Source organism: Diplotaxodon limnothrissa, linkage group LG18 (genome assembly GCF_057381915.1).
Source record: "Diplotaxodon limnothrissa isolate DT_005_m linkage group LG18, D_limnothrissa_male_GT1.1, whole genome shotgun sequence".
Classification (NCBI taxonomy): domain Eukaryota; kingdom Metazoa; phylum Chordata; class Actinopteri; order Cichliformes; family Cichlidae; genus Diplotaxodon; species Diplotaxodon limnothrissa.
This window is the reverse complement of record NC_140613.1, coordinates 3,073,188-3,097,092: the sequence shown is the minus strand read 5'-3', so window position 1 is coordinate 3,097,092 and position 23,905 is coordinate 3,073,188. Positions and strand designations below refer to the sequence as shown.

The following is a 23,905-nucleotide window of genomic DNA, read 5'->3' as shown; positions in this document are numbered from 1 at the left end:
GAAAAACGAACTACAATCAAATAAAATGCAGAGAAAACGTCTCCAGTTTGAGTTTTTGTGGAGCAGATGTTGACTCTGAACTTCTGAAACCTGACGTCTGACAAATACCCTCAATAAATAAATTAAAGAATCAGACTTAAACTGAATCCTCTCTGGAAGCTGACTAGAATGATGAGGAAGTATAATAACTCTGTTCTGGGTGTTTTAGGCTTCATGGATACGTGGCTGTCATCTGACACTCCAGGTTTTTCTTTGAGATCACGCCTCGCGCTCCAAGCCTGCTGATCCACAAGGATCTTGATTAGATCAGATACATTTTTGATAACTAATAGTAAGAGGAAAATGTCCCATCTTCACCATTTTTATGCTCATGAACAGTCAGATCTGGATCGACTCCGACAGGCTGAAATAATTCCCTCCTCTGTCCAGACGATCCAAACCTCTTTGATTAATCTGAACAAATTAAGGCTGAACGTAGATCCAAAAACGAGCAATGAGAAAAAAATACAACAATTACCAGACGTTTATTTAACAGACATAAAACCTCAAACCCTACATCTGTTTCTGGGTTTCTACAGCTTCTTCTTCAGATTTCAGACTGTATCAGCCTCACAGTCTTCATTTGATCTGAGGATAAACAGTCCACACTTAGTCTGAGGGTTGCAGATTTCAGAGTCCAGTATTAATCAAATTATTTTTCATCTTCTTGGAGATACAAAGTAAATGAAATCACAGAGTAGATAACGGGGATGAATGTGAAGCCGCGCCGCTGCGTGAGCGTGTAAACAGTTTCCAAACCCGTGCAGATGCAGAAATCTGACTCAGATCTGGCCTCCGTAATCGTGCTGCGTGCCGTAGTTCGTGATGATGAGCGGCTCTTTGTTCCTCTCCGGTCACAGTTTATTGCACATCTTTGTCAGGCACCTCTGTTTCAGGTCTGTGGAGGAAAGGTTACAGCCAGGTCACAGAGTTTTACGACAAAACAATACCAGCTACGGCAAACGTTCCCCTCCGTTTCCTCCGATTACAATCCACGAATGATCCGTATTTTAGTGTGTTTAAGAGAAACGAACCGAGCTGCTGGCTGTTTCCACAAACACGCACGAGCAGAATCACGTGAAGGATTTATTACAGTGCAGGCAACCACAGCATACCACATTAAAAAGGGGTCGCACTCCTCAAAACACCCTCTGTTCCTTTGGTCAGCGGACACAATAGGAGGAGTGTGACGAGCTCTGAGCTCTGATCTCAGCCTGAAGGACGTCAGCAGGCCTCCCGGCTCAGGAAGACATTCAAACTTTCTGTCATTCCTTCAGCGTGCGACTGACTGCACTTTTTACTCGTGGATCAATCAGGCTGATAAAGATTAGACAGACCCAACTAATCACTGCTGCACTGTTGCATTATTACCAGCTGCCAAATATTTACTCGTTATCACGTCAGTGTTGCTGCACTCGAGAGGAGTCGAGCAACTCTGTAATGAGATCTACCACGAGCATCACCCCTGCACAGATTCAGCTTCTTCTTCTTTTAAGTATGACACACGTTCACGAGCTGCAGCTCTTTTCATACCTTTGGAGAGATTACACACTAATGATGCGTCTCTCCACCCTCATCTCCATCAGCCACTGTTCAGGGTGTAGAATCAAAGTCAGTCAAAGGGAACCGGCAGCTGCTGGCAGCTCTTAAGGTGGAATGTTTTCTCACATCATAAATTGTCTCTGAACACACCTTAAATATTGATATGACCACTCAAACCCTTTCGTTTGTCTTAATCGTGACGTCAGCAGTGACTGGGCTTTCCCATGATGCACTGAGTGTTTCTTCTTCACTGATCGTCATTCTCTGTGTTTATACACCTCTCTACATTTAATCATTATTTATTATTAATCTGTGGCTCACCTGTCTTCCTCCCCTCACCCCAGATGGCTGCACCGCCCTGATCCTGGTTCTGCTGGAGGTTTCTTCCTGCTTGAGTTTTTCCTTCCCACTGTCACCAAGTGCTTGCTCACAGGGGGTCATGTGATTGTTGAGGTAATGTTGTGGCTTCTATGTAAATAAAACTGAGCTGAATTGAACAGAATGAAGAAAATCCTAAACCTCTTAAAAATCCTTCTTCCTGTTAATAACAGTTTTCCACCATTTTATCTTCACTGGGATCATAATCCGAACTTTGAGGAGAACCTGTCATGAAGTTTTGTCATGAGCTCGAGTGTAGAAAGGTTTAAAAAGCTTTAGCGAGCTCTCGTCTCCACACTGGTCGTCTCCAGTCCAGGAAAAACAGCAGCACATTTAAACTGAAGCTTGAGATCACTTATCTGAAGGAGCTTTTAGTATAAATGTGATTTATCTTCTTAAGTATTTAAAAATAAAAAGATAAAGTCACTAAAGTCACTGTGAAGTGCCGTGAGTGACTCGTTCTCCACCTCCGATGGAGGCAGTCAGCCTCCGTGCATGGATCCCCACAGGGCTCCTCGATCACAGAAGAAGAAACGATCAGAATGATTTTGTTCCATAATCGTAGCTTCATGCATCGCTCCATCATCTGCTGCTTTTCTAGTCAGGGTCAGGCTGCAGGTGCAGCAGCACCTCCTCCAGCTTTTCCAGAGAAACAATCTCTCCAGTGTGTCTGGACGTCTCCTCCCAGTAGGACATGAAACACCTGACCAAGGAGGCATCCTGGTCAGATGCCCAAACCCCCAACTGGCTCTCTTCATAGCAAAGGAGCATCAGCTTTACTCTGAAAAACCCCAGACGCCAGACAGAGGAAGCTCATTTCTGCAGGATGTATCCACCATCTCACTCTTTCAGTCATCACCCACAGCTCGTGGCCGAGGGTGGGAACAAGAGCCTGAAACACTTCCTCCACACAGGGAAGCAGGTCATCCCCAGCGTATTTACTGAGCTTAAAAAAAGATTTTAATTTCAATGAAATCAAAAATAATTCAAATAGTGGGCATGCTGTTGTTGTGGGAGGTGCTATAGGCAGCGAGGGGAGAGCCGCAGGGGGACTTTGCCCTCAGATTAGGCTCGCAGGTGCCTGCCTCCGTTTTCATAGCCTGGTTATAAACGCCTGGCTGGTAGCCTGGTTTTTATAGACCGTCTGCAGGAAACCTTCTGCAGCACCCATCGTTCAAGATCCTCCAGTGACGGGATTGCAACGACATCACATGACTTTTCACGCTTATCTTGTAAAAAGTTGCGTCATCGTGTTCGATATCGTTGCCTCCTGAACACCTGAAACATTCTGTGATGATCCACCAACGATTAATTATTAATGATCAAACATGCTTAAAGCAAAGGTCTCACACATACTGAATAAATGATGACTATATGAAACAGATTATACTGACGACGCAGAGCTGTCATCTTTTCCACATTTCTTTCATTATTTTCTTTATCTTAATCATAAAATAAGCATTATGTGGAGAAATGAATGCGATCTCGCTTGAAAGCTTACCCATAAAACTCCAACAACCCTGAGTTTGCTCCCCATAAATGAGCCGGAGCTTCTGCGATGTTGTGCTGTTAGCTGAGAGTTTTTAATCTTTGCCTTCGCTGCTTTTCATGTCACTTTCTAATCAGGTTTATCGGAGTCTAAAAATAAACCCGGAGGTCTAATGAGAGCCGGAGGACTGAGCTGACAGGCCTCTCGACGGCCTGCCGCTGGAATCGTTCGGCGTGTCAGACGCCGGGAAAGAGGCGACTCTCTCCACAACCTCTTGAGCCCATTAGATTCCTGCAGAGCTGCTGCTCTAATGAGCTGTGATATGGGCCGACACGTCGCCATCAGCACAGGTGAAGGATGGAAGCGAGCTCCCAATTATCCGGTGTGCTTTAAATGCACCAACATGGATCGACTCTCGTACCAGCTTTACTGATGAAGCAGGAAACAACAAGTCATTATAGAACTACAAAATGACCTCATCTTTGAGGCTTTCACTTCTCGGTCCTTACTCGTCAGATTTTCTCCTTGTTATTGTTAAAAGGCCTACACAGACTGTATATTAAAGATGGAAGCAGCAACCGTGACGTCACCCTCTGGATCTGGGAGTCGTCTCATGTGAAGCATTTTCATCTTGGTGTTTTGAAGCACGCGAGGCATTTAGAGGACCTGCCGTCCTTCACTCACCTCCCTGTGCAGGTTCCCGGGTCGATGTCAGCGTTCACCTTTTAACCCTTTTCCATGTTTACGATAGTTAGCCACAAATTCTGAATGAGGAAAAACGGCTCAGCTTTGTACTCAGTGTAGTGTTCTTCTTCAATAGGTTTTATGTTTCCTTTCTTAATTGCCGTCATCGTGTCCTGTCATGTTTTCATCTCATCTGATTATTTTAGCACTTTGCTTTAAATCTGCTACATAAATAAATTTGACCATATGCATTCTTTACCTCTAGACTGGACTACTGTAACTCCCTCTACTGAGGCCTCCCTCACTCCTCTCTTTAGCGTCTGCAGTTAGTACAGAACGCTGCTGCAGCCTTTTATCAGGTGTCAGACTGCATGATCATATGACTCCAGTTTTAGCTAACTTACGCTGGCTTCCTGTGAAATTTCGCATTGATTTTAAAATTCTTTTACTCGCTTATAAAATCTTAAATAACACTGCCCCGTGCTAAAAAAGCACTAAGATCTTCTGACCTGATGCTCTTAATGCAACCTAAGTCTGGGTTGAAAACCAGAGGTGATCGTGTCTTTGCTATTGCAGCTCTCATTCGCTCTTCTGAGACTGTTCAGTCTTTTAAATCTCGTTTAAAGACCCACCTTTTTACTCTGGCTCTGACGTAAAATATTTTGATTATCATTTGGTTTGTTTCTATGGTGTGAATGAGACTCGGCGGGTCCAGGGATCATAGGTTTCAGCCATTTTATTCAATACTTGTCACACCACGACACACCCCAACCCCCGAGTCCCCGTGTTTTTAACTCGGCGGGCGTGATTAAGGGTGCCGTGCAGGTGCGTCCGCCCTGCCTGCACGGCACCGGAGACCACGCCCCACAACAGTAAATTTGTCTTATTTTATTTATTTCCTAACTTGTGGAGCACTTTGATCAAAACTGCTGTTTTAAATGTGCTATATAAAAAAATTTATAGTTTTTTATTTGATTTTGATTATCATTGTCGGGTCTTCATCTCGCGATATTAAGCACGGTGAGGCGACTGTTGCTGTGATTTGGCTCTATGTGAATAAAATGTATTTTATTTAATGGAACACTAAGAGTGAAACATCAGTGGGTGACATTTCAGATGCTTCCTCCATATTTTATATACAACCAGCTCAGAAACCAACAAATCAACATCATGTTGTATTCTCTGCATGCTTACTGAGACAGACCCGGCTTTACACTCTTTGAGCAGGACAACCATTTTCTCATAGACTTCTATACAGTCTGGGCTTTTCTGCACACCGGGTTTCGCTTCCTACCGGAAGAAAGAATGCAGACAGAACTGGAAGCTACGGCCATATTTCATGATGTCACACATCTCCAGCAGCAGCCACAGAAAGCTTCTTTTACGTCTTTCGCACATCCAGTAATTCTCTAAATGCTGCAAGACCCACAAACGGCAGCTCAGATGCTTCGGAACCAACCACATCTCCCAGAAAGCGCACGAATGGATCCGATTGGGAAACCGAGGGATTCTGCAACACGTCGGTCAGGCGGTAAGGCGGGCCCTGATTTATATTCTACTGGAAGCTAATGCAAACCATAGTTTTCAAAATGATCATCATGTGAGACTTAGGAAGACTTGAACAAGCAACTGAGAACATAAACTAACTCAGAATTTACCGAGGTTATGATTTGATTGAGCCGGTGAGTCGCCTCCTGCTGGCCATTATCAATAGCGCGGGTTTAAACCACAACCAATAAGTTCATCTACACTGAACAAAAATATCTACGTCGAGACCTAAAATTCATTCCAGATACACAATATAACCATCCCTCCCAAACAGTGGTCACAAATCAGTCCAAATGTGTGGTAGTGGGCACGTCTGCTATATTGAGATAATCCATCCCACCTCACAGGTGTGCCACATCAGGATGCTGATCTGACATCATGAGTAGTGCACAGGTGTACCTCAGACTGCCCACAACAAAAGGCCACCCTGGAATGTGCAGTTTTTTGCGCTATTGGGGGTCTGGGGACCCAGAACCGGTCAGTATCTGGTGTGACCACCATTTGCCTCATGCAGTACAACACATCGTCGCATGGAGTCTATCAGATTGTCAATTGTGGCCTGTGGAATGTTGGTCCACTCCACTTCAATGGCTGTGCGAGGTTGTTGGATATTCGTGGGAACTGGTACACGCTGTCGTATACGCCGGTCAAGCACATCCCGAACATGCTCAATGGGTGACATGTCCGGTGAGTATGCTGGCCATGCAAGAACTGGGACATTCTCAGCTGCCATCTGCCCTGAACAATGTGAACCATGATTCATCCGTGAAGCGCACACCTCTCCAACGTGCCAGACGCCATCGAATGTGAGCATTTGCCCACACAAGTCTGTTGCGGCGACGAGCTGGAGTCAGGTCAAGACCCCGATGAGGACGACGGGCATCCAGTTGAGCGTCCCTGAGACGGTTTCTGACAGTTTGTGCAGAAATTGTTTGGTTGTGCAAACCAATTGTTCCAACAGCTGTCTGGGTGGCTGGTCTCAGACGATCTTGGAGGTGAACCTGCTGGATGTGGAGGTCCTGGGCTGGTGTGGTTACACGAGGTCTGCGGTTGTGAGGCCGGTTGGATGTGCTGCCATATTCTCTGAAACGCCTGTGGAGACGGCTTATGGTTGAGAAATGAACATTCAATGCACGGGCGACAGATCTGGTTGACATTCCTGCTGTCAGCATGCCAGTTGCACGCTCCCTCATTGCTTGTGGCATCTGTGGCATTTTGCTGTGAGACAAAACTGCACATTCCAGGGTGGCCTTTTGTTGTGGGCAGTCTGAGGTGCACCTGTGCACTACTCATGATGTCAGATCAGCATCCTGATGTGGCACACCTGTGAGGTGGGATGGATTATCTCAATATGGCAGATGTGCCCACTACCACACATTTGGACTGATTTGTGACCACTGTTTGGGAGGGATGGTTATATTGTGTATCTGGAATGAATTTTAGGTCTCTACGTCCATCCCATGGGGAATGGGAGCAAAAACAAAAGTGTTGCGTTTATATTTTTGTTCAGTGTATGTTGGTCAGCTGGGTAACGTTGCTGTTTATGTGTAAACTATTTTCCTTTACAGCAGCTGGGCTCCACGGTGGGAACATTTTGCTGCATAAATAAGAGAAATTGAGAGTTGGGTGATTAATCTTTCATCTTCCTGGTCTCCAGCAGCCTTTCATTTCTAGTCGGCGCTGATCGCCTCTTTAATCAGTACCAAGTACAAACGAGCGCACCCAGACTTCAGATCAGCTTCAGATGATCAACAACGATTCTCTGAGTAACAACGGAGCAAAATTAAAGTGAGATTTGATTTTTCTGTTCTCGGTCAGCAGAGCTTTGTAGGGTAAGCATGAAAACTGAATGTTTTTGTCAGCCTGTTGTCATTAAATGCTTTCTGAATTAAGTTATCGCTGTTATCGCTCCCTGTTTTCTCCTCTTTGTGAGCAATTTCTCACCATGAAACACAAAAGCAGCCTGAGAGATCCTCTGGTAATCACTCCTCGTTATTTCTCACTCCAACATTAAAACCTAGTAAAGGTTTTAGCTTCTTCTTCTCCTCATCTCTGGCAGATCCTTCCACACGAACCCAAACAGAAACCCGCCGATCATCCTATCCATATATTTAGGAATATTAAACATCCCTGGGTTTTCCTGCAGTGCTTAGAAGAGCACAACATGAATACTATCCTAAAACATTTTCATCTTCTATCATAGGGTGACAGCATAGCTTAAAATGCACCGATATGAGAAACAGTTCACCGTTTATACTTAATAAGATCACATCTTTCCTGTACTTCCAAACTCCTCACGCCATAGCCACTATTTTCTATGTTAAACTTACAGCTCCACATGTTTCTTTTATGCCTCATGCTGATACTTGAGTAGCTTTGCATGAATAAGCGTTTAAATTAATCACTTTTAACTCCTGCTGAGCCTCGGTGCAGCTACTGAGTCCATCCTCTGACTCAAACCAGCAGTTTTTGCTCCTCCTCCTTTGAGCCAAATTTCTCCTCATTGGCTGCCCCATAAAGTGGGTGTGGTTTTCATACTACAAGATGACATCATACAGAGCAAAGAGAAAAGAAACTGTCTGATCCATCACATTCTCAATGTATATGAGATGAATTAAATACAGAAGGTTTAATTGAGACTCAGTAATACATCTAATAACTTCTCAGTGCTCTGCAGTTTCAAACCAGCACCTTCAGGATTTGGATCAACATCAGTTGTTTTATCTGACTCCTTTCAACATACGTGATCAGACTGCTTTAACCCTTGGATGCACAACCTACCAGTACCTACACTCTTCCACGAGTGGGGTCAAAAATGACCCCAAATAGAAACAATGCATTTTGCTATAAACTCGGTTGTTATTTGTCAAAATCTTTAAAACGAAGAGTTGTAACATTCTCATATTTGAGGTATTCCTCATAAAACGTGTTTGTGACATGAGGCACTTTGCATTTTTATTTATTTTTTCATTAATTTTAAGAAATCGCAGTTTTTGTATCACTTTTGTATGCTTGCTCCGCATATACTGCAGAAGCTGGGTCTTCCCTCTGAAAGGCACAAGTTGTTCATCCACTGTAACACAATCACTGAGGATGAATTTCTGCCTGCAGTTGACCAGCAACAGGCCCCATACGTAGCTGAAAGCTGCCATATGGTTTGTTTTCAGTCGGTAGGCTCTGGTCCTCTTGTCATCAAAGTGCAAGAAACGGCGAATATCTTTAAATCTTTGAATTGACATAGTGGCCTTGTACAATAGGTTATGCAGAGGACTCCCAAAAAGCACACCAACTGGTACATCCCAGTTCTTCTCACTTCCTGCAAAAATGGTCAATCAAATGAAGGCCAGGAACTTATGTTTGATTATATTTTTCCACTCTTTCCCCTGTCTGTGGCTACTCTTCATGCCTCCATGTTTGTGTATGACAGCACCTCTTCTATTATATTATCAGACATGAACATCTTCCATGCATTTACTGGGGAGACAGTACTAAACCCAACTGCAAGCCCTGGCTGACTAATTCAGAATATTGTGGCTAGAGCAGTAAGAGGGGCTCATTCTGTTAGACTCAATATCCATTTCCTCTTCAGAGGACTCATCGGAGGACTCCTCTGTATCTGACTGGCCTTGTTAAGTGGGGGGTACAATAGTCTGGGTCCTCTATATCTGAGATGTCAGATTCTGAGTCAATGCCTCTGATGGGCTCTTCATCCCATCCGTCCTGGATCATTTGTAAGTCCACAGGGATCCTTGCTGGCCTCATAGCAACCATGCTACTTTAAATATTTAAAAAAAAAAAAAACATCAGAAAGGACAATGTTTGAAATGCACAGGAAACTATAAACAGGGCTGCACATAAATGGTCCTCAGGTGCGCATTTGCAGAACCAGATAAGAAGTTGGAATGCGTGTTTGCGAACATAAGATGTTCTGGAGGAGGACAGACATTTGTTCAGAACTCTTAAAGATGCCAAAGAAGCAAGCTCCGTAGGCAATAACTTAATAACAAAAGAAGCGCCTATTCTCTGAATTTCCGGGAATACTTTTATTTTGACAGCGAATGCACACCTGCAGACCACTTATGTGCAGCCCTGACTATAAATCACGTATGTTACTGTGTAAAAATTAATTCTTGATCCATCAGAAGTGTAAGTGGGTCAGTGAGAGTTGCTAAGAATGAAAGTTTCATAGAAGATTCCATAGGAACTGCTTGGGGTCATTTTTGAGTGGGGTAGAGATACAAAAACTGCATTTTTTTTAAATTAATGAAAAAATAAATAAAAATGCAAATGGCCTCATGTTACAAACATATTTTATGAGGAATACCTGGAATATGAATATATTACAACTTTGCATTTTAAAGATTTTGAAGAAAAACAACCCCTGGGGTCATTTTTGACCCCACGTGTGCATCTAAGGGTTAAAATCATCTGTCCATGAATCGTTCGTCACTATGAATCGTCTTCATGTTCTCAGTGTGAAAATGTCTATTTTTTTATTACTTTCTTTCCTGTTAGCTCAAACATTTTGGAGGTGCATGTTTTCTTCAAGTTTCTTGGTCAAAATCTTAACAAACTCCTACAAAATCAATAGATAATGTTGTGGCCGACTGCATATTTTACAGAAATATTTTACCGATTTGAAAAGTTTACTCCTTTTCTCTTCAAACATCAATAAAATATGCAGTTTGCCCCGGGGCGCCCAAACTCTTTCATACGGCTGTATCAGGCTGAAGCGCTGAGTTTATAATTTGCTGCTGCAGGTGTTGGTTTTACTGCACAGGGAGTCTCGAGCATCAGAGCCCGGCAGGTCAATGACTCATGCTGTCCACTTACTTCTGGAGAAGGAGACCCTCCTGACCCGCCGACACACTTCAGAGGTGTGCTTCTCATACCAGAGGTGGCTGTCGTCACAGTACCTGCAAGACAAGATGACAGCATGAAGCGCTGACCTTGAGCTTCTGCTTCAGAGTCAGCTCGCCATGAGTGGGAACTTCAGCTTTCAACAGACAGAAATCAGGCTTGTTTTGAGCCACATGTCCGAGAATATACATTTTAATTGATGATTAACCTGCAAGCAAATACAGTCTTTACATGGAGGTGGTCACGGTCTCTGATCACACCAAAGCATTCCCAAAGCAGCGAGCAGACATAAATCTCTCCAGGACGTCCTGAGTTTGCCCAGGGGGTCTCCACCAGGTAAGACATGCCTGAAACACCTCACCTAGGAGGTGTCCCTCTCAGGTGACTTCAGATGTGTCAAAAAGAAAGGAAAAAAAAGGTTTTGGCAGCAGGGGAATTAAACCACCAGGACTTCCACCCTGAACGCTGCCCGGCCCACAGACCACTTCACCTCCACAGCCCGACCTGCTGAGCGATCAGGCCAAAGAGCCACAGCTGTCTGGCCTCTTCCTCTGACCCGGCTCCAGCACGGATCCTGGGGAAGGTAACTCGCTCTTTTTTTCTTCTTCATCATTCGTAGTAAGAGCTGTAAGCCCCAAACAGGAGAATGGCACAGGCGTTAACCCTCAAACAAGCAGGGTAAGAAAAGTCAGAGCACCTCTGACGCCACAAGGATTACACCAGGAGCTCAGTGATGCCCCGGCTCAGATCTGGGATGTCAGGCTTGTATTTAACCACATGGGGGCCAAAAGAAACTACTGAGCATCATTTTGAGTTGTTGCAATTTATTAAAATTTCAGCCAAATCGACTGACCTGTCGCATCATTGTTTCACTTTGATTTTCAGGTTTTTTTTTTTTAAATCCAGCCCTCTGCAGGTCGATAATCTTTGTTTCCATCAAACAGCATGAATAACACATTGTCCGGTCCTTCTCAGTGTACATACCCAGCATGATTTCTTCTCATTTTCTGAGCAGTGCTCATTAGATCGAGAACACAAACAGCTTCATTTTAACATTTGCTGCTGTGAACTGTCACGAATGACGTCAGCCACTCATTCTTGTTAAGAATACTTCAGAAAGCTTCACCCTGTAATTTCTGTCTACCTGTGTTTGTCTGTGCCTTACACTGCCGGGGTTTATTGTGGCCACCTAAAGAAGTGCAGCAGCTGAGAGAAATAAGTGATGCAACACTCTGAGCAGGAGTACAATTCAAACCGCCGTCTGCAGCGGTGCTGTCTGGAGGCAGCAGGGGGAATTTGCCGACCTTTTCATGCGCGTCTTGTGGCTGAAGGGTCTGCACAGGCACTGGGAGAAGAACTTGCACAGCTCGAGGACGCAGGGCTGCAGCTTGTGGGCGCCGACGGTCGTGGCGGCGCCGGGGACGGACTCGGCGCTCAGCTCCGGCCTCCTCCAGGGACAGCCTCTCAACACACAGAGAGAAGAACGTCAGTCGTGAACCGGCTTAATTAATCTGTGAGAAAATCTAATTAGGAGGTGATGTCCACAGACAAAAGGTGATCGTCACATTAAAGATAATAAACATATCATAAATTAACCTTTAAAAGCTCACAGAACATTCAGATGAATTTTAATTGCGTGCTCGTCCACATGCTGCACGTTTTTGTTCGCCTTGCAAACAGGATCACGATGGGAAAAATCTTTTCCTATTCAAATTTAAACCAACAAGAGGGATGTTTGGTCGCTGGTGTGGAAATGCAGCACAAAGGATTTCATCCTGGAGCGTGATTAACATCAGCTTGGCAACACAACCAAAAAAAGCACGCACAGAATCTGCTTTTCATACATGGGACATTTTAGAGAACATATTACAGACGGTGTGATGACGTGAGGGAAGGCGTGCACACTATTGTCAGTGTCGCTCTGATGGTGTCATTGGAATAGTTTCCAGCTGAATGAAGCTGCAGTCAGTCGGGAAAATTTCAAGAAAGTTTCTTGAAAAGCTAAAAAACCTGAGGCTGAGGAGTTTCCTCTGCAGCAGGGGCAAAGTTCAGAGTTCAAACACTGAAAGGGTTGGCTGAGAGGAGACCATGATGAAAGTCTGCAGAGAAACCTGAACAGAAACATACAGAGTGGACTTTGGACCTGCAGAGAGCTGGACTGATACGTTCAAAATCCCACAGAGTCGTGTTAAAATGTTCACCTTTACAGCAGAAATAAGCACGTCCTGAAGCAAAAACACCGCCCGCCTCTGTGACGTTTCCTCCTTTGTCACAACTGCACGACTGTGATAATTTTTATAACTCACCTTTTTCAATTAGATCAAGCTTAAAGTTGGGGGTGTGGCTGCTTTGATTGACAGGTAGATGCTGTTAGGTGTCTCCTAGGCCCCGCCTCCACATCAGTAAGTCAGATCTGCAGTCTTTGGTGTTTGTGTTGCTTCATTTTTCCCATATTTACTGAATTTTCTTGGCTGCCTTCTGTAAACCGATCAGCTTCAGTTCCCTTTAAACCTCAGTGCTCTTCTGTCCTTCACGTTTGTCCTGCAGCTCATCCAAACCTCCATCTGCTTCTTCTCCATCACCACTAGCCGCTACACTCCGGCGGGTCCCGTCCTACCGCCTACTGCTGCTGGGGCCCTGCCCTGCGATGTAGCTTCTAATATTTTATAACTCTGTGCTTCAATAAATTATGTTCAGTTCTCTCAGAGTCTCTCTCCTTATTAAACTGCAGTCACTGAACACGAACCATCGATTCTGGAGCAGTTTTAATGCAAACATCCAAAAAGTCTGTGCTTCACTTTTGGTGAATTAAAATTCTGGTATTGTGTTCGTCTTTCACTTCACATTAATTAGCAGATGACTGTGAGTGTGCAGCTCACTATGATTCAACGATAACTCAGCTCTGAAACATGGATTTAGTTACATTTGTAACTTTGTAACATATTGTAATATTAAGTTTACTTAGTTACTGTTCCTACTGTCGTGGAGCAACTGTAACCACATAACTTCCTCTGGGATTATTCTGATTCTGCCACGCCCATCTTTTATTTACAGTCTATGTTTCCATGGTGACACACGGAGCTGTGATGGTGTGGGGGGGCTTCAGGCAACAATGAACCCACAGCAGCTTCCTGCAGAGACACAGCAGCACGTGAGGTTTGAGGGTCATGTGACTGACGAACTGCTGAAAACCTGACGTGAACTCATGAGTTCAGCCAACAAGTGTCAGTTTTCCTTCTTCAGCATCATTGTGAAGAGGAGAAAATCAGTCAGCAGGTGAACTCATGCAGCTTTTCATCTGAGCTCCTGTCTCCAAATTTACTCATTTCATTTTAATTTGAACAGAAATAAACACAAAAACAACAACGACCTGATTTTCAGCGTTCATTCCTGAGTGTGTGTGTGTGTGTGTGTGTGTGTGTGTGTGTCAGTCAAACATCAGCCTCCACAGGCCGACACTCAGACATGTGCAGCTGGGTGACAAACGCTCATTTCACTGCACGCTAATGACTCGCTGACAAATTGCACAGGACGCTCCGGCCTTCTGATTGTTGCTAGGCAAAAATCAGAGGAGGGGACGGGAGCATTGGGGGCGCAGCTGTTATCTGCAGTGTGGTGTTACTGCCATCTAGTGGCTATGCTGGGAAAGGTGAAGAAACACACTGAGCGCCTCACAGGTGATATCTTAGGAGCCACAACCATCACGTGCTGCTCGACATTAATGCAGCGCAGGGCACCGGGCACATCAACAGCAGGCGCTGGGTTTGGACTCGCTGCTGGTAACAGATCGGAACATTTCTCTAACTTTTCTCACTCATTTGTTGGACAAACTGTAACAATCATGATTACGATCACCTGTTTCAGTTTACATCACCGTCACATTATTTACCCCATTCCTGTCCCAGTTTTAGTCCTGAAACCCCAGAATGGCTGTGAATGAACAGATGACACAAGCCAAACCTGAGATATGCTGAATTCATGCTGCCAACGTTTACATAAAAACACCGGCGGCGTCAGCCTCCTTGTGGAGACATGTGTGGTATCAAACTCCTGCATCACATTGTTCTCAATTTATAGTCACAAGATTTTCAGAAACCTTGACCACTGATTTTAACCTCGGGGTCAAAGTCACTATGATTCAAACTTGTCAGAGATTTTTAGTAGATACACCCATTGTATAGATGCTCCTATGTCACCTCGTACTCTCGTTATTACATTCACACACTTGCATGTCCATGCCACCCGCCCGTCACGTCATGATAATCGGCCGTTTACAGCTGAGGGATAAAAATCCAAGAAAATATACGAAGGGTGTCCCAGCAGGAGGGTCCTGGGTTTGAATCCAGCCCAGGGCCTTTCTGTGGGAGTGTGTGGGTGTTCTCCAGCCTCCTCCCACAGTCAAACACATGCAGTGAGTGTGAACGTTGCCTCTGTGTGTCCCGTCTTCCTCCCTGACCTATGATAGCTGGGAAGGCTCCAGCCCCGCGTGGCCCTGAACTGGAGAAGCGTAAGAAAGTGGATGCTTGTTGTTTTTCTACACAGTCTCAACTTTATCTACCGTGGGTCACACTATTTATGCAAATTACACTATATTCAATTAGTGAATGTGCATTTCACATATTTTAATCCATTGTCACATAAAATAGTCTTAATGTACGTTAACGGCTGGAAACTGTTGACATTTGAATCCGTATTCATTTTCCTCACGATGTAATTATGGAATTTCATAACGAGCTCCTGGTTTACGCTGAGTGCAGCAGACAGATAAACGCTGAACGCTTGGCCTTAATTTGACTTTAACCTCTGCAGCTTAAAACCCATCAAAGCTTTCACACAGGAGGCTGCGAGCCTGCGTTACCATGGTTACTATCTGCAGCATGGCTTCCCGTGCCACACACACACCTTTCTCCAGGCTGAAATTGAATCAGTGCCGCTGGTGTGTCCAGAAATGACAAAGGAAGGCTGCAATGTGATTAGAGTCGCTTTGTGAGAGCAGGTCAGTGGGCGGAGTCAGACTGTGGCTAAGTGATGTTACACAGGTCTCCATGTTTGATTTCCTCCGTATCCATTCATCAATAACGACATAAAATCACTCGTCTGTCCTTATGTTTCCCAACAAGCCGTCATCATGGGTCACAGTGAACCCGTCGCCATCTTTGTCCAGCAGGTAAAACTGTGAGAACTTCTTCAGAACTGAAGAAGCTTCTCGGATGAGAGGAGAAACGTCTTCATGAAACTTAAAGAAGTCCAGATTTTCTCTCATGTATTCCTCTGGTGCATTTTTGGTTTTATTCATTTTTTATTCTGGTTATTTGCCACATTTCATCTTTTTTATTTTGAGAAACACACAAGAGCATCTTCCTCACTGCTGAAGCTACAAAATAATTCATATTAAAATATCTGAAAGAACAAATCGTTTACCTGGTTTCTCCGTTGGCTTGCTGGGAGTTGTAGTTCCTCTAACCAGAGGCCCTGTAGTCCTCCTGGGCACCGTGGGTCCTGCTGAGGCTCGCACAGGTGGAAGTCTCGTGGAATGAACTGTGGACGTCGTGTGCGGGGCTGCTGTGCTTGTAGACGCCGCCGTGCTGATCAGACTAACTGCTGGTGAGAAGGTTGAAGCTCTGCCCGGCGTCGTGGGTAATCGTGGTGCTGCTGTGGTGGGAGCTGCAGCAGTCGGAGCGGCGGTGGTGGTGGTTTGCCGTTTTAAGGTTGTAATTGGTGCTAAAGTTGTTTTTTCCACTATAGTTCCACTCTGAGAAGATGCCACAGTGGGCGTGGTCCCCCTTTGTGTCGTTACAGCTCTTGCGGTCATGCTTGGCGCCATGGGTTGCTGGATTGTCTCCGGTGTTTTGGCTGTAGTGTAACTCTGAGGCTTGACGGTCGTAGGCTGTGGAGCTGTTGCGAGCGGCTGAGCTGTGGTGACCTTCGCTGTAGATGCAGCTGCTTCATCCACAGCTGTTGGTGAAGCTGATAAACCAAGAGAAAGAAATAGGCTCGATTTTCTGTCTCCACAAGAGTGAAAGCAGGACGCAGCCATCATGGGACTGAAGACAGAACCACGTGTTAAAAAATAAACACGTTTACAGCCTGAGTCAGCAAACAGGTAAGGCTTAAAGGTGTCCTCGACTCCACCTCAGCAAACTGGACCTCTCCACTGTGTCCATGCAATTTAAACTTTTAACAGAACCTATGCATATAACTGTAATCTGTACACAGTCATATAAACAGCAAACAACAACAATAAACAACAAAACTACTTCATTAAACTTCACCAAAAACAAACAAAACAAACCGAGAGACAGAGAGTGGGAGCATCAGTGGTCTGATCAACATTTTAGTACACTACAGGATTTAAAAAGGCTCGATGACCACAGAAGACCAGATGGGGGATGATCACAGGATCTTTTCCATGGTAAAAAAACCCCCACACCTTTATAGGAAAGAAACACCCTTCAGAAGGTAGCTGTATCCAAGCACAGGGAAGACAGAGGTTTCACACTGAGATGCAAACCAGTGCTGAGTCTCAAGGACGGAGGCAGAGCAACAATGAACATATGAAGCTAAGATCAACCTGCATCACAACCACAACAAGAAAAAAAAGCGCACAGGAGGCTTGAACAGGTAACAACGTACATCATACGACACTGGCTGTAAAACAGTGTGACGCACAGACGCATCGCTTCCTTTAGCCAATAACTAATGTTTCTCAATCATGTGACACGACACTCGACCACGGAGAGAGCTACACACTCTGCTGAGATTCACAGCTCAATAACATGACAATGAAAAGTAAAAAAGACCCTGGCTGCAGTCGCTCCGTGTGCTCAAAGATCAGTCTTTTGGTCTTCCTGGTATTTCTCACACAAACAATTTCTCCTAAAAATTAAAACCTAGCATCTGACTGACTTCATTATACTTTTAAAAACCTGAACAATCTCTTTTATTTAGTGTTCATTCATGCATATCCTTTTAAATGTGCTTCCAGTTCTTTGTTTTACACATTTGGTTGTGAACATCAGAGATAAACCAGCTTAATCCTGATTAAACTTTGGAAACCGAGTCTGGCCCGAACTTCCTGACAGATCGAGCTGTGAAGACGAGCCAAACGCTGAACGCCGGCCTCCTGGAGAGACTCACCATGTGCGGTTGAATGGACTCTGCTGGTTAGCATGGAGCTCATCCCAGATGGAGAGATGTGACTCAGATTCGTGGGCAGTTGGTGCCATTCTGAGATTTAAAATAGACAATTTGAAGAGGAGAATTAAGCGGCTCTTCGAGCGTCTGGTTGATGACAGCAGATGCTTGAAGGGGCCTGTTAAAGGTCCTGATGTACTCACCGACAGGGAGCCGGAAGGAGATGTTAGCTGGTTCAGAAAGACAAAGTGGGGAAAAAGAAAGTAATGAAAAAGAAGACATAATGAGCTCTACACTGATCTGGTGCTGTTCGTTTTAATCTGCCACCTGCTGGTCATCAATGAATCCGTCACAAACCAGTGAACAGACCTGTGTGCGGTCCTTCCACGATGGTCTGGTTGAAGAGCGGCGTGATGGAGCCGACGTCCCACAGCTCAGGCACCTCTCTGCCTGGACAAAACACAACGTCGCATTCAGACAGACACCTTCATCAGCAGCATCATCATCAGCCTCATCTTTGATGCCAGAGATGTTAAACTCATTTTACAGGGAGGACTGCGCACAGCCCACCGATCCAACGTGGGCCAAACAGTGAAACGCCAATCAACAAAGTTTAATTACACATTTAGAAAAAGAAAAAAGGGGCAATTTCTACAGTATGTCTCAGCTTCCTACGTGATGAAGATGAAATAAATGTGTCAGCATGATGTAAACTGTGTGTGTGTCTGTAGGAGAAGCTGCAAAACATGAAAAGTTAAAAATATAATAAATATACGCCCTCCTACTTATTTTACAAAGCGGTCCAGCGGGCCCCGGGCCTTATGTTTCACACCATTGCCTTATACACTATATGAAAGATTTTTCAGGTATACTACAGGAGCATTTATAAGGTTTAGTCATATATTTTATCTCTTTAATCGCTCTCTGAGGTCTGTGGAAGATAACAGAAGCTTCCCCACCAGGAGGCGCTGTTTTACCAACTGCGATTGTTTTTGGATCTGCTGCTCTTTGACCTTTTGAGAGCTCTTTTTAGCCCCTCTGCAGGATGCTTTGCTGTGTTAAAGTGTAAACAGAAAAAATGTTTTGTTGATGTTTACGTGATATCTCTTTAAAACCAAACATGGAGATAAGGTCACATAACTGTTTCTTCACATTCTGCTGAGAGCTTTCATTTTTAAATGTTTAAAAACACAAACATTTATAAAAAGTTCCTCAGTTTCAACCTCATCTTATCTGATTTTTGGCTTTTAAAAATGCTTCACCATGAAATAAATCAAGGGAGAAAATAAAAATGTGATACACACAAAGGAAACACCCTGTGGGCTGAACTACTGGAATATACCCAACACATTTCTTACTGCTTGTTCTCAGAACAATAAAGATTCAGCTTTTAAAAACAGTTTATAGTTTCACACAGCTATAATAAATCTGACTCCTTTCTTGTGAGCATGGACCGGGTATCAGTCTTAGACGTGGGTCAGGAGCAGGAAGAAAAGGTTTCTACTTCTAGACCTCTGTGAGGATAAAATAAGCATGCAGTGTCATTCCCCCAGGCCTCAGAACTTTACTCAGGACAGAAGAGGCCTACACATACCCATCTTACCGGCCATCACGCAGATGTAGATACAGTCTGAGTTATTCCTCTGGCTCACTGAGACACAAGCAGACAACACGCCGTTAGCCAGAGACACAAACACATCATATAGCGTTTCATTTAAATAGCATCTACCACCTGAGAGTATCGAGGAGGATTTAAAGAGCTCGTGCAGGTAGCTTGTAGAGTTTCCCATCACATCCAGCAGTATGGCTGTAAAGTCTGATGGGAAACAAAAACAAGTTTACATGCAGCAAACTGCACGAAGCGTAAAATGAGGCCGAACGTTCGAATCCTCCTGCCTGTTAGGTCGTTGGTCTCGTTTGTGACGCAGTAGCAGAATCGCCTCCTGAACACGCTGCTTTCTATGCTTCCCACACTGGAAACTGCAAAACACACAGAAACTGTTCAGAGAGCACAAAGTCATTCAGGAATTTAAAGTTTAAGACGTGTCAGGACGACACGGCCTCCAAACATCTGCTGACCTGCGTATTTCCAGCTTGTTAGTCTCAGCTTCTGCTAGCAGAGCTTTGCATGATTAACAGTTTAAAATAATCCTCATTTATCTTATTCTGAGCATTGATGCAGTTCATGCTCCGCCTTCAATGCTCTGTTTTAGCTCTTCTCCTTGGGCGCCCGGGGCCTTTGCCCAGCTCAGATGAACATATTAGGCATGTCTCCTCTTGATGACATCATACAGATCCCACAGCAGGAAAAAAACTGTATGAAACTGTCCATACACTGACCTCACGACTGAGTGGATGACAACACAGCCACCACTGGAACAGGAGATATATGACAGATAATAATCAAAGTAACAGAATAAGTCCTCCTTAACAAAGTTTGGCAAATAAGATTATTTCTGTAATATGTTAGGACACGTCCTCGGTGCTTTATTTTGCAGTTTTAAATAAAATAATGGGTTCTTCCCTTTCTCAGCCTTCACCAGTGCATCAAACTTCATGACTGACCCTAAAGGTAACAATCTGACACGATTAAAGAGAAAGTCTCGTCTTAAGAGTAGAGATGGTTAACATGCGGTGGTGTAATTACTACACATTCACACCACCAGATGGCAGCATAGACAAATGCAGCCTTTGCGTTACTCTTTGCTGTCTGCAGCTTCGGAGGAAGCAGACGTTTGTAAGGAGAGAACATTTACTGTTGTAGACCAACAGGGTGAGTTTGTGCAGAGCCAGGGAGCTGTAGGACGTGACGCTGAGCAGAGAGAAGAGCTGCCGGGAGCCTGCAACACAAAACAGGCGAACATGTGAGCTCACACAGCCTTAGATGCATTATTACATACAGGAGAGCACTGCGTTCACTAATGACAATCTCATGATTAAGGAGAAAGGTGCAATAATCAGTAAGAGGACGGGGTCGATGTTGCGACCTCGTCAATGAGCCTGAAAATCAAAATCAGAGTTAAAATGTTAAAACTGGGCTGAAGGGAAGCTGCTCTTTGAGCGCACTGCTCCTTTAAATGTTGAGTCCTCTCTGCAGTTCAAAACCAACAGAAGTGTGACTCTGTGGTTCAGACCTGAGAGACAGCGACAGGACAACGTACCCGAGTGGCTGGAATTTATTAAAGTATTGACGAGCGGCGTGAGGTCGATGGCAGCGGGGTCGATGTGCTCTGCTGGGATTTCTGGGAAATAAAAGCAGAGCGTGAAGTCAGCGGGAGCTCGTTCTGGGTGTAATCTCCGTTATGGAGACAGCATCAGCAGAATGAGCCAGTGTAATTACTGGATGTACTGGAAGGGAAAAAAAGTGACAGTTACCCAGAGGAATGGGTCCCCGGGGGGCGGGGCAGTTATTTAAACAACACAAGGTCAGTGTAACAGTTGGTCTAATCGGCATTTCACTGAACATTTCAGTGATACAACCCAGAGCAGGTTCACAGATGTTAGCTGATGACTTCTCTGAAGTGTGTGTTGGTGATGACGGTATTTACCGTTAGACAAACTGCTCCTCTGGGACGTTAACGACGTCTTTAACATTCGGGGTTTGAGTTGGTAAGCTTTGGACTGAAGCCTGATGAATGGCACATTTTATGCAAATTAACTGAGTTTTAGTTACAAAAAGGAGGATTTTTTCCACATATTTCTTAACATTGACCAACTGTACCCTCCATCCATCACCGCTGCAGCATCCTCAGCAGAGGCCCAGACCTCCACCAGCAAATCCAGGCAAACACTGAGGCGTTCCCAAGCTAGCTGGAAGATAATCTTCAGCAATTTGCCAGGAACTCCTCACCTAGGAGGTGTGCAGGAGTCAGATTCCCAAACCAGATCAACTAGCTGAGCTTCACCGTTTGGAGGAAGCTCGTCTCAGCTGCATCCTATCGGTCACTAGCCAGAGCTCGCGGTTGTTCGTGGGCGTAGATCGAGCAGTAAATCATTAACTTTGCTTCCACGCTCTCTCTTCACCACAACGGATCAGTCTGTCCATCTCCTGCTGTCCCCCCCCTCACTTGTGAACCCAGAGCTCCACCCTTTCCCAGCTGTGAAGCTTGGTATTCATTGACTTTCTATCCATCCTCTTCCACATATCCTTATCAAGGTTGTGGGGGGGAGGGGGGGGGGGTGCTGGAGCCCATCCCAGCTACCATAGGGCGAGCGGGGGAGTATACCCTGTGTTGTTGCAGGGCTAACACACAGAGACATACAGACAGAAAGGCCGCGGCCAGGTGGAGGATTCGAACCCAGGACCTTCTAGGTGTGAGGCGCCAGTGTTAACCTTATTCAATTAATATATTCAAATATCACCTGGTTAAAGAAACAATATAAAAAAGAAATCTGACATGTTCAGTGACTCAGTCTGTGCTGTGATGCAAACCCAGAAAGTTTTTTATTATTCAGAAACTGCAAACCTCAATAAACATAGTTTCCTGAATGTAGTGGGGGACAGTCGTGATCTTTAAAAAGATATTCATATAAAAAATACACTGAAGCCAGTTGTGTGCGCCTCCACATCAACTGTGTGTAGGGTTTTTATTTTTGCTAGGTGACAGCGCTGCAGTCGAAGTACTTTGTGGGGCTTTAAAGTTTCTTTGTTCGAGCTGGAAAACAACACGTTGAGACGTATTTGGCAGCCACAGTATGTGAACAAGCAGAATGAGAACCAAGGAGGAAAAATACCCGTGGAGTCAGCAAAGTCTCTCCTGTGCCTGTCCTCCTGCTGTCTGCAGATCAATGCTGGAGGAAACAAAAACAGCAGTTATTACTATTATTAATAATTAAACCAAACAATAGAGCCTTTATAGCCTCGGCCTACCTTGGCTCACGAGCAGGAGTATTAAAACTGCAGAAACACAGATTATGAAAGAGAAGCGTGGATGCTGTGTGAACCTCCAGGAGCCTGCCATGACTGCTGCAAACACAAACAGCATGCAAACGTTCACTCTCAACATAAAAATACAGCTTTTAGTGGGCTACATGGTTAGCACAAGGGCAAAGCCACCAAACCCCGTGAATTTGCATCTCATGTAAGCTGCAACAATCAGCTCATATATGAGAGACACGTTGCTCTGTAGAAATCAGCCTCACACACAAACAGAGCAGAGAGCCAGGAGTTACAACATAAAAGCTGAATAGATCATCGTCACATTAGTGCTGGAGACGACGTTAAAAGTAATTATTGTAACACTTTGTAATGCAGCTGAGGGTGTAATTACCCTGTAACGGAATGAATTTCAATGCATTTTATTTGACATTACAGTGTAATCGAATACTTAAAGCTAGGTCTGTGAGAGTAAGGATGTAACAGGGTGTAAGTCAGGCTTTTACAGGAAACAAAGAAATAATTATACTGTAAGTAAATGTAAGAACACTGTACTTCTACTGTAAGTACAATGTACGTACTTCCAATAGAAGTACATGAGTCCACTCCATAATACAACCCCACAGAGTGGAGCATATTTATGATGCAAGCTGTGGAAATAATGTTTGTTTTTCTGCAAACTTACCGTGAAACTGAGCACTACCTCAAATTACTTACAGTATAATTATTTCTTTGTTTCCTGTAAAAGCCTGACTTGTTGACACTCTGATTGTAGTGTACCTACCTTTAAGTATTTGTAAGTAAATATAATTACATCAGAATTTTAAATCAGATGCACTGAAATTCCATTTGATTACAGGGGAATTACACCCTTAGTGGTGGCCCACCAAAACAAATAAACTCAACAGAATGAGGCCATAAACATCTGTGTATAGCTCTGAAAGCTAATAACTGAAGCTGAGTTGGGGACTGGCCGTACTTTAATGTAATACTAATTTAAACCATTAGGTGGTGCAGTGAGTCTAGATAACCTTTATCCAGGTAAATGATGAAACACACATTTCTTCTGTAAAAATGCAAAGTCTGTGCAGGAAACAGAGAAGAGGCTAAAGAGAACTACAGAAAGTTAAAGATCCAGAAACATCTGAACATCTGGTGATGAACGCGTCGGCCAATTAAAACACATCAGCCTCTCTCTGCACACTGCAGGTAAACTCTGTGCCTCCATCAAACACCTTCAAAAGAGTGTCGGGTTTGTGTAAAAAACGTCACTGTGAAGGACCAGGAAGCCCTTCACAGTGACGTCATGATGACTCTATAATCCCACCAGTAGACCCAGTGCTCCCCAGAATGTC

General features: G+C 44.4%; 1 protein-coding gene across 1 annotated transcript; it reads right to left on the bottom strand.

Moving 5' to 3' along the window:
• Positions 1-872: 872 nt before the first annotated feature.
• Positions 873-22,635, bottom strand: hhla1 (HHLA1 neighbor of OC90). Its single transcript, XM_085378910.1, has 14 exons — positions 22,545-22,635; positions 22,409-22,465; positions 20,836-20,916; positions 20,431-20,514; positions 19,571-19,654; positions 19,407-19,490; positions 19,269-19,325; positions 18,044-18,124; positions 17,878-17,904; positions 17,678-17,767; positions 15,962-16,507; positions 11,845-12,001; positions 10,514-10,596; positions 873-937 (listed from the first exon to the last, which is right to left on the bottom strand). Exons 1-14 carry the CDS (start codon positions 22,633-22,635, stop codon positions 894-896), a joined length of 1,566 nt encoding a protein of 521 aa, XP_085235036.1. The 3' UTR covers positions 873-893.
• Positions 22,636-23,905: the final 1,270 nt, after the last annotated feature.

Coding starts and splice junctions, on each gene's coding strand:
- hhla1 (XM_085378910.1), bottom strand. CDS start 22,635: ATGGCAGGCTCCTGGAGGTTCACACAGCATCCACGCTTCTCTTTCATA. Junction 17,905..18,043: donor CGTGGAAGGACCGCACACAG/GTCTGTTCACTG, acceptor TTTCTGAACCAG/CTAACATCTCCTTCCGGCTC. Junction 938..10,513: donor GAGGGTCTCCTTCTCCAGAA/GTAAGTGGACAG, acceptor TTTCCTCCACAG/ACCTGAAACAGAGGTGCCTG.